At 39.2% G+C, this 11,713-nt stretch overlaps 1 protein-coding gene across 2 annotated transcripts; it reads right to left on the bottom strand.

The window, feature by feature from the left end:
• Positions 1-8,701: 8,701 nt before the first annotated feature.
• LOC110461147 (gremlin-2-like) lies at positions 8,702-10,981 on the bottom strand. 2 transcript variants are annotated; one of them, XM_021514476.1, is made up of 2 exons: positions 10,718-10,981; positions 8,702-9,858 (listed from the first exon to the last, which is right to left on the bottom strand). In XM_021514476.1, the coding sequence occupies exon 2, from the start codon at positions 9,855-9,857 to the stop codon at positions 9,243-9,245; it is 615 nt and encodes a 204-aa protein (XP_021370151.1). In that variant the 5' UTR covers position 9,858; positions 10,718-10,981; the 3' UTR covers positions 8,702-9,242. The 2 variants fall into 2 exon arrangements, with proteins under 2 accessions (XP_021370151.1, XP_021370152.1); XM_021514477.1 differs by lacking the exon at positions 10,718-10,981 and adding an exon at positions 9,981-10,089.
• Positions 10,982-11,713: the final 732 nt, after the last annotated feature.

Raw genomic sequence — 11,713 nt, 5'->3', positions numbered from 1 at the left:
ACTGTACTGTGACTTGAGTGATGACTGTACTGTGACTGGAGTGATGATTGTGTACTGTGACTGGAGCTGTGTACTGTGACTGGAGTGATGACTGTGTACTGTGACTAGAGTGATGACTGCGTAATGTGACTGAAGTGATGACTGTGTATTGTGATTGTAGTGATGACTGTGAACTGTGACTAGAGTGATGACTGTACTGTGACTGGAGTGATGACTGTGTACTGTGACTAGAGTGATGACTGCGTAATGTGACTGAAGTGATGACTGTGTATTGTGATTGTAGTGATGACTGTGAACTGTGACTAGAGTGATGACTGTACTGTGACTGGAGTGATGACTGTGTACTGTGACTGGAGTGATGACTGTGTACTGTGACTGGAGTGATGACTGTGTACTGTGACTGGAGTGATGACTGTGTACTGTGACTGGAGTGATGACTGTGTACTGTGACTGGAGTGATGACTGTGTACTGTGACTGGAGTGATGACTGTGTACTGTGACTGGAGTGATGACTGTGTACTGTGACTGGAGTGATGACTGTGTACTGTGACTGGAGTGATGACTGTGTACTGTGACTGGAGTGATGACTGTGTACTGTGACTGGAGTGATGACTGTGTACTGTGACTGGAGTGATGACTGTGTACTGTGACTGGAGTGATGACTGTGTACTGTGACTGGAGTGATGACTGTGTACTGTGACTAGAGTGATGACTGTGTACTGTGACTGGAGTGATGACTGTGTACTGTGACTGGAGTGATGACTGTGTACTGTGACTGGAGTGATGACTGTGTACTGTGACTGGAGTGATGACTGTGTACTGTGACTGGAGTGATGACTGTGTACTGTGACTGGAGTGATGACTGTGTACTGTGACTGGAGTGATGACTGTGTACTGTGACTGGAGTGATGACTGTGTACTGTGACTGGAGTGATGACTGTGTACTGTGACTGGAGTGATGACTGTGTACTGTGACTGGAGTGATGACTGTGTACTGTGACTGGAGTGATGACTGTGTACTGTGACTGGATTGATGACTATCATAGTGAAATTGCAATTTGAATGGTGATTTACTCCAGATTGCACACTGACTACCGACGTTTGAGAGTTTGGCCTAGCTGTTGAGTACCAGACTATACATACCCCGATATATATAATGCATATCAGTAAATGTGGGCCTGCCTCCGCACGTCTGCAGTAGCTATCCATCCAGTGGCGTCACCCTATCCGTGTAGCCCTGGACGTACAATAGACAGGCTCATAACTCAGATACTATACCTATCAGCAGTCATAATTAATACAGCGCCGCTGACCCCTCTACATATTGTACATATGTATATATCGGTCAGGTTTGTTTGCCAACAATGTCTTGTTCCTTGTTGAGATATAATGAGAAATCCATATCTAAACCCTTAATGAAAATGTGATCCGAATAACACACAGTAGGACAGTCGTAAGGGCTGTAAGGTAAAGTTATATACCGTATACCAGGCTGTTTTCGTTGCATTGTTATTTTGGCGAATTTTGTAAATGATGCCTATGCGACTAACGCTATAAACATAACCATCTCCTATTAAGCTGGGTCAGTTTCGTATGTGCTAACATGTACGCAAACTATTAAACTACATTTACTCACAGAAATCGAATCTGTATAGTTATATTATACGTTTACACTTGCCATCTTCTAATAATAAAGGTATGCTGATTGCTCATAGACTTACGTTAATTGATAATATTGATCGGAAGCAAACAAATATTGATTAATGAAAGATGTATTTTGATTAACAAAACAATATATAGATTGATAATAGAAATGTATTGATTGATAATAGAGATAGATTGGTTAATAATAGATGTATATTGATTAATATTGGAAATGTATTGATTGATAAAAGAGGTCTATTGATTAATGATGGATTGATTTATAATAGAGGTATATTGATTGATAAAAGAGATATATTGATTGACAGTATATTATATTGATTGATAATAAAAAAATGTTGATTTATAATAGAGATATATTGATTGATAAAAGAGATATATTGATTGACAGTATATTATATTGATTGATAATAGAAATATCTTGATTATTTTGGTTGATTATAGATGTGTATCGGTTAATAATAGATATTAACGATTGATAATAGATATATATCGATTGATAATAGATATATATCGATTGATAATAAATATATATATATCGATTGATAATAGATATATATATATCGATTGATAATATATATATATCGATTGATAATAGATATATATCGATTGATAATAGATATATATCGATTGATGATAGATATATATCGATTGCTAATAGAGATGTTTTGGTATATTATAGATGTATACTGATTGATAATAGATATATTTCGATTGCTAATAGAGATGTTTTGGTATATAATATATGTATATTGGTTANACGACCCGATGTCACAGCATATGTATGGTTATGTAGAAAACTTAAGTTATGCACATACACGCGTGTACCCTTAACTGACAGAACTAACAAAGACATGTCACACCACTCGTTCACATTTCCAGTTCACGATAGGCATTTGGAAGAGCGTTGCTCATGCATGGTTTGTTGTAGAGACTGCATGCATGTTCACGCAGGTCATGACCCGATGATAAGTTTCGTTACATTGCCGACGTGGTAGAGTATACGTAGTTGATAATATATAAATTGATTGAGAGTATTGATATGTTGGCTGAACGTATACATATGCATAATCAATAGCGGCTGCTGTTCATCCAACCAGGCGACATGGTGTCATTGGAGGCACCTGGTATTTTAGCATATAATACAATAAACAAGTAAGTGAATACCGATGCTGACATTGAAACATTTATTTAGGAATATTTCGAGATTGATAATGTAACCTTGACCTTGGACATCATGTTACATTACATCAATCAGACATTTGTCCATCAAATAACATTAAATCAATCAAACATTCACCATCATATAACATTACATCAGTCAAACATTCGCCATTATGTAACATTACATCAATCAAACATTCGCCATCATATAAAATTACAGCAATCAAACATTCGCCATCATATAACATTACAGCAATCAAACATTCGCCATCATATAAAATTACAGCAATCAAACATTCGCCATCATATAACATTACAGCAATCAAACATTCGCCATCATGTAACATTACATCAGTCAAACATTCGCCATCATATAACATTACATCAGTCAAACATTCGCCATCATAAAACATTACAGCAATCAAACATTCGCCATCATAAAACATTACAGCAATCAAACATTCGCCATCATACAACATTACATCAATCAAACATTCGCCATCATACAACATTACATCAATCAAACATTCGCCATCATATAACATTACAGCAATCAGACATTCGCTTTCATATAACATTACAGCAATCAAACATTCGCCATCATATAACATTACAGCAATCAAACATTCGCCATCATGTAACATTACATCAGTCAAACATTCGCCATCATAAAACATTACATCAGTCAAACATTCGCCATCATAAAACATTACATCAGTCAAACATTCGCCATCATATAACATTACAGCAATCAGACATTCGCCATCATATAACATTACAGCAATCAAACATTCGCCATCATATAACATTACAGCAATCAAACATTCGCCATCATGTAACATTACATCAGTCAAACATTCGCCATCATAAAACATTACATCAGTCAAACATTCGCCATCATAAAACATTACAGCAATCAAACATTCGCCATCATGTAACATTACATCAGTCAAACATTTGCCATCATAAAACATTACATCAATCAAACATTCGCCATCATAAAACATTACAGCAATCAACCATTCGCCATCATACAACATTACATCACTCAAACATTCGCCATCATATAAACTTACAGCAACCAAACATTCGCCATCATAAAACATTACAGCAATCAGACATTCGCCATCATATAAAATAACATAAATCAGACATTCGCCATCATACAACATTACATCAATCAGACATTCGCCATCATATAACATTACAGGAATCAAACATTCGCCATCATACAACATTACATCAATCAGACATTTGTCCATCAAATAACATTAAATCAATCAAACATTCACCATCATATAACACTACATCAGTCAAACATTCGCCATCATGTAACATTACATCAGTCAAACATTCGCCATCATATAACATTACAGCAATCAAACATTCGCCATCATATAACATTACAGCAATCAAACATTCGCCATCATGTAACATTACATCAGTCAAACATTTGCCATCATAAAACATTACATCAGTCAAACATTCGCCATCATAAAACATTACATCAATCAAACATTCGCCATCAAATAACATTACAGCAATCAAACATTCGCCATCATAAAACATTACAGCAATCAAACGTTTGCCATCATGTAACATTACATCAATCAAACATTCGCCATCATAAAACATTACAGCAATCAAACATTCGCCATCATATAACATTACAGCAATCAAACATTCGCCATCATGTAACATTACATCAATCAGACATTCGCCATCATGTAACATTACAGCAATTAAACATTCGCCATCATATAACATTACAGCAATCAAACATTCGCCATCATGTAACATTACATCAATCAAACATTCGCCATAATATTACATAACAACAACCATACATTCGCCATCTTGTAACATTACATGAATCAAACATTTGTCCATGTGTTACATTCGTCCAGTCTTTCGTCGTTGTGTAACACTGGACCAGAGAGAGATTGGTCACATTCAAAATTATGTGAATTTGTATCAATCTTTAGTTACAACGTAATTTTAGGTATTCAACACAGGCCAACATATCATGCAATTTTAGACCAATGAGAAATTCGCCATCATCTAAAACTAGACCAATCAGACATTAACAATCATGCAATAATGGACCAGTCAGATATTCGTTATCGCGAAATATTTCAGAATTACACTAATCAGACTCTTATTTACGAACCAATACTTCATGGGACCTGACAGTCGTCCATATAGAAAACAAGTAATTAGACAATTTATATTTACACTCCAAAAATGTCGCTTCTGTTTTAACTTCGTGTCACGTAGAAGCATCAATTGACCTTTGCAGACATCACACCGACACGTCGACTTCCTGAAGGTGCTTCGTCTCGCATTCCCTGGCCTGCTCCTGTGGCGGCAGGGTCGACAGGTGCGACTTTACCTACACCACGGCTCTACTTCACGGAAATATGGAGATAGTTGGGCAGACGATCATCAAAGCGATCCCCACACAGACATTCGTTGTAAACAAAGTGTCTGTGTGATTATGGGGTCTCCCCTACCCCCGGCTCCGGTCTGCTGCTGTGGCGCGCCTCTCTGTCGCTTCGCAGTGTTTTGAATAATAACCAAAACAATAGTCGGGTTACCGCCCGTACGTAAGTATGTACATCTCTACAATAATCATAACACCCTGCTGCTGGGGCTACAGACTTTTCAAAATAAATGACGTCAACGTGTGCACTAGCGTGGAGTGACGTTCCTGGCACGATCGCCAAAGTTACACACTGTCGGGACACGTCTGACTAAGAGTACATCAAAAACATAGGAAAAGAAAACATTTAATCTTTGAATGAGTCGTTTTTGTATTTTTGAACTGACTTAAATTTCTTTCAAATCGACTAAGATTTCGATTCATGTCGGAATAAATAGTTTTATGCGTATTTCTGTTATTGCATTATCTGCAAAGTAAAACAAATCTGATAAAGTTAAAAGTCGGTTGAGGAATATCCGATTCAGAATCAAGATGCGATACTACTAGTCATAAATTCACTTTAGACCAGATTTACCGATGCAGTGAATGGCTTGTATAAGATACAGATAAATAAACATTGCACAAAACAAAATCTTCAATGTGTTTAACTACACTGGATACAGCAGACGAACGCAGTAATCGTGACGGGAAGGGATTAGTTGCCTACTGTTAGACGAGGCTACTCCTTTATTTACGGGCCAAAACTGTTCTGTTTAGTTTATAATCACCATTTTTATCATTATCACTTAGTTTTAGAGATTTACAAACTACCCTAGAATTTTTGACAAACGAATAAATATGATTAGATTTTACATCATTTATAGTTAATCTCTTCAGAATTGCCTATTTTCAAACTCAAAAAGAAATCCAGAAAGTATATATGTCTTAACGCGTGTCCTCGAATTGATATTCAGTGAAAACCTGCGGCTAATTCATATCAAGTCCGGACTACACAGTATGGTTTGTCGATTGCGAGAACGCTACAAAACACGCAGTGCTAGGTACTGTTTGTGGGAAACGTAACAATATACAGTATATCAGTAGCGACTTGTGGGAACCGCTACACGTACAAACGTTGCGGAGTACCATTTGTCGGGAATCACCTCAACGTCTAGTCAGTCACCTGACAATCTCTTCACCGTAACGTCCGTTAGCTGATAATCATCTCATCAAAACGGCGGTAACCTGATGATCATCTCACTATAACGTCCGTCACCTGATAATCACCTCGACATTACGTCCGTCACCTGATAATCAACTCAACATAACGTCCGTCACGTGATAATCACCTCACCATTAAGTCCGTCACCTGATAATCAACTCAACATAACGTCCGTCACATGATAATCACCTCACCATTACGTCCATCACCTTAGAATCACCTCAACCATAACGTCCGTCACCTGATAAGCACCTCACCTTATCGTTCGTCGCGTGATAATCACCTCACCATTACGTCCGTCACGTGATAATCACCTCACCATAACGTCCGTCACCTGATAATCACCTCACCTTAATGTCCGTCACCTGATAAGCACCTCACCTTAACGTCCGTGACCTTATAAGCACCTCACCTTATCGTTCGTCACGTGATAATCACCTCACCATAACGTCCGTCACCTTATAATCACCTCACCGTAACGTCCGTCACCTGATGATCACCTCACCTCAACGTCCGTCACCTAATAATCAACTCACCGTAACGTCCGTCACATATTAATCACTTCACATTAACGTCCGTCACCTGATGATCACCCCACCTTAAAGTCCGTCACCTGATAATCACCTCACCTTAACGTCCGTCACCTTATAAGCACCTCACCTTAACGTCCGTCACATAATAATCACCTCACATTAACGTCCGTCACCTGATGATCACCTCACCTTAACGTCCGTCACCTGATAAGCACCTCACCGTAACGTCCGTCACCTGATAAGCATCTCACCTTAACGTTCGTCACCTGATAAACACCTCACCTTAACGTCCGTCACTTTATAAGCACCTCACCGTAACGTCTGTCACCTGATAAGCATCTCACCTTTACGTCCGTCACCTGACAATCACCTCACCATAACGTCCGTCACCTGATAATCACCTCACCATACCGTCCGTCACCTGATAATCACCCATAATGTCCGTCACCTGATAATCAACTCACCATAACGTCCGTCACCTGATAATCACCTCACCTTAACGTCCGTCACCTGATGATCACCTTACCATAACGTCCGTCACCTGATAATCTCCTCACCATAACGTCCGTCACCTGATAATCACTTCACCTTAACGACCGTCACGTGATAATCACCTCACGATAACGTCCGTTACCCGATACTCATCTCACCATAACGTCCGTCACCTGATAATCACCTCACTTTAACGTCCGTCACATGATAAAAACCTCACCTTAACGTCCGTCACCTGATAATCACCTCACCTTAACGTCCGTCACCTGATTATCACCTCACCTTTACGTCCGTCACCTGATAATCACCTCACCATAACGTCCGTCACGTGATATTATTTTACCGTCCAGCACGTTGGTTCCATTTGACATCTCAGTTTTACTTTCCTACGTTGGGTCGGTTTTACATAATTTCCGTTTTGTTGTCCGACACAATGTCCCTTCTGCATCTGCTGTCTTAAAAAACATATCTGTCTCACTTTCTGACATATTTTCATTCTACCGCCTGACGTAATGCCCGCCCTACTTTTTCATATAGGCCTATTGTCCGTCCTACCATTATATATAAATCCCGTTCGGCCCTCGTGCTGATATTGGAGTATCGGGTTGATACTGGGTGTGATATGGAAAAGGGCATGTTTTATTCTGTTTATTACATACTTACTAATAGAATACGGACATATCTACTATCTTATGATTTCTTTTTCTTTTGAAATATTGTAAAACGAAATATTTCCAAAAAGGGGTGTGATACGGGTTTTGCGCGCTGGTACGGAGAGGGCTGATACAGGTTTTGGAGTGTGATACGGCGGGGGCTGATACGGGTTTTCGGGTGTGATACGGCGAGAGCTGATATGGGTTAGAGCAATTGTGTCGTATCGCATTTACACAAAAAAAAAAAGTATTTATTAGTAAGTATGTAATAAAAGGTCCTTCTACCACTGACGTTACGTGTCCATTATAGTATCTGTGATATGCCTTACTCTTGCGACATGATTTCCGTCCTGGCATAATGTACATATTGTATTTTTGTGATATATGAAGAAAAATGTATTTTCTACTTTTTGTGATATATTTATGTCCGTCCTACTGTCTGTAATACGATGTCTGTACTTCTTGCCGTAGTTTATACATCATCACTGCCATGCACACGTCTTTAATCCAGGAGTCAAACGAAACCGGTGTCACTTTTGTAAAATCTGTTTTATTTGACATACATGTACAAAATAAATAACTTTTAATAGGCAAAACAGTTCTCTGACATTTAAAATAATTTGAGTGTCAACAGAATATAGCGTTTGTGTTGTCGCCATAACGGAAATTTAATGGTGATTTAGTTCCTATTTCTCATATAAATAACGGCTCTGCCCTATATATCCGTCCGGTGTCTCGGCTGACACCCGACCAAACCTCGGTACCCAGGTACCCCGCAGGAAGTACGTCACCAACGCTTTAAGGACACTTGAGTCAGAAGTCTACACGTAACGCGAACAATATTGCACTTGAGAAAAGTATTTTGATCATGTATCTCGGAAACAAATGTTTCCGTACCCGTTACTGTCACCACTTCCGGCGGAACTGACGGTCACAATGTTCCGGAAGCACCACAGAATCCTCCGAGATAGGTGTCTCAAACTTACGAGACTAGCAGTCTGCTGTTAGATCCGGATTGATCTGTCACACGCGTGCATGACCACACTGTCACACGTTCATGTCAATCTTTTGGGCCATACAACGACACCACACTGTCACACGTTCATGTCCACCTTTTGGGCCATACAACGACACTTTTTGATTTTGAGGATGCGTTTTCGCTTGAGTCTGGAGTGTTTGCCGGGACACATGAGAGTGACCCTGATCGTTGAGAAGGCTCTGGGCTTACAGAACCCACATGACACGAAGGCTGCCTCCTTGAGGTCACGGCGGTCAGACTTAGGAATGAAGAACGAGTTACACTGGCCGTAACAGAAGTTATTGATTATAGTCCGACTAAGGCACCCAGGCTCCCGAACAACCTGTGTAAAATGCTGAGTTTTGCACCATTCTTTCTTTAAATGTTGTCTCTTTGTGATCACAAAGGAATTCTTTTTTCCTCTTGTTGGACGAATAATGTCATTCACTTTTGCGCCAAGTTCCTTCCGTGAAGCTTTGGCGGGATTTGGTATCGTGCCGAAAGGCGGGATTGCTTGTGTTCGCGTTTTGGCCTTCATCGTCCCACGGCGTCTGTCTGCTGTCCGTCGCCCCGTGTCTATGGACGTCCGATGTCTGATACGTGTCTGTTTCATGGCTTCTATGTCAAGTAGAAACAGCCATACGATACCGACAATGATCGTTGTTTTCAGCTGAACGTAACACAACCTCATTCTGAAACGAAAAAGATAACGACAATGTTTTAAGATTTAAAAAAAAAAGCATTTACATAAAATCAGTAATTTAGGCATCATACAAATTTATTGTACAAAGAGACAGGTAGAGAATCCTCTCACCGTTACTGGGGTGTCAAAACACTCACTATAACCGATAATCTAAGTGTGCTCTCGCTCTCTCTGCGTGTAAGTCTGATGAGTGGGGTTTAGCTCCAAGTGTTCTTAAAGCGAACACTGTACTCGTCCAAGAGCCGCGCACAAGCGTCCACAAGCTTACAATCAACAGTTGGTGTTGCGATTCTGTCTAATCTAACTATCGTCAATATTACTCCAGTCTCGTTTTTAATGGGTCACTAAGTACACAATATATATGTTATTTACCCTGATCAGTAACAAGTCTTTTTTTCTTTTTGTATTGTATGTTGTATTTTCTTTTAAAAACATGAAAGCAACATGAAAACCATGTTTTGGAAAATAGTTAAACACAAAGGGGAAAAAAAGATAGTCGTATAATCCAAAAGTAACGGAAACAAAAACAATATTTATCAAAAAGTTGCGCAAATAATATGAATTCAAACAGATACGGGAAGAAATATATTTAAACATCAAACACATAAAGAAATAAAATGGTATTCAAACATCATCATTTACGGAAACAACAGTATTAATTAAAAAGGAAATAAGGAAACAACAGGTATTTAAACAAACAGATAAATAAACAAAAAGGTATTTGAACATTCATTACCGAAACAAAAGATATTAAAATATGAAACTGATTCGGAAACACCAGGTAGACAAACAAATACGGAAGAAAAAAACTTCAGAAGAGAAAAAAAGAAAAGAAAATAAAGTCTTACCTTTACTGCTAAGATAGTGTTATCCTGTGTTGATGTCCATACTTGAATAGTATTGGATAAAGTTAAAGCAAAGGTATTACAGTCTGGTAGCGAGCACCGGCCGTTACCGCCTGCATTGTCAAAGGAACAACTCCAACTGTCAATGTACATTGCTTCGTAATAAATGTATTTGTTGGGGAGAAGATAGAGCGTAAGTATCTGATAGTTTTTGACCGAGCCCTTTGGCGCCAAATGTAGAATTAGAATGGTGGAGGGCAGGCAGTGATCTGGCTGTCGGCCAACACGGGAGAAGCAGTGCTATCCCACCAGTCACGGATTTTGCCGCGATAACACCACAACACTGGTGTAAATGGGAAAAAACAGAGTCTTTAATTTGTAATTGATTTATTTGGCAAAGTGATGTTAGGAAAGAAAAAAAACTGTGAAATTCGTCTAAGCGCCACGATGGTGTAAGTTGTCTCGGAGTTGGCGCGCTCCCTCTCATCCATTCCACGGCTTCTCCGTCCAGCCCCCATAAATCAACTCCAGACTGGGACCGCCATGTAACGGTCGCCCCGGCTAATAAGTTTATCGGTAAGGTCGAATTAAATGGAGGTTTAAATAAATATGTGATCTGGGTGATCGATAGAGACACGGCCCCTAGACCTGCGGTCTCTGGCCAGTCTCGGAGTCGTATGATAGAGATTCCACTGATCGTGGCACACGTACATAACACACTATCGATAGTCCAAACAACGCATACTTAGTATACACCATATCACACCTGTTAAACTGATAGAGACATTGACCAAATTGTATTTACAGCAAGTACACGTTATACATTCAAAGCAATAACACTGAACGAGACTTTGTGTCATGATCAGTTACGTCTGGTTAAGTATACTAAACGTAGGACACGTTTGGCCAGTTAACGCGTTTATAAATATTGTGTCAGTTACATCGTTCGACAAACTATGTCAGTTACATTGTTGGACACACTGTGTCAGTTACATTGTT

Source organism: Mizuhopecten yessoensis, unplaced genomic scaffold (genome assembly GCF_002113885.1).
Source record: "Mizuhopecten yessoensis strain PY_sf001 unplaced genomic scaffold, ASM211388v2 scaffold10579, whole genome shotgun sequence".
NCBI classification, from domain to species: domain Eukaryota; kingdom Metazoa; phylum Mollusca; class Bivalvia; order Pectinida; family Pectinidae; genus Mizuhopecten; species Mizuhopecten yessoensis.
Note: the sequence above shows the minus strand (reverse complement) of the source record. Positions and strands in the feature narration are given on the sequence as shown.

Bases quoted from the DNA above. Each gene is read 5' to 3' on its own strand.
- LOC110461147 (XM_021514476.1), bottom strand. From the start codon at position 9,857: ATGAGGTTGTGTTACGTTCAGCTGAAAACAACGATCATTGTCGGTATC.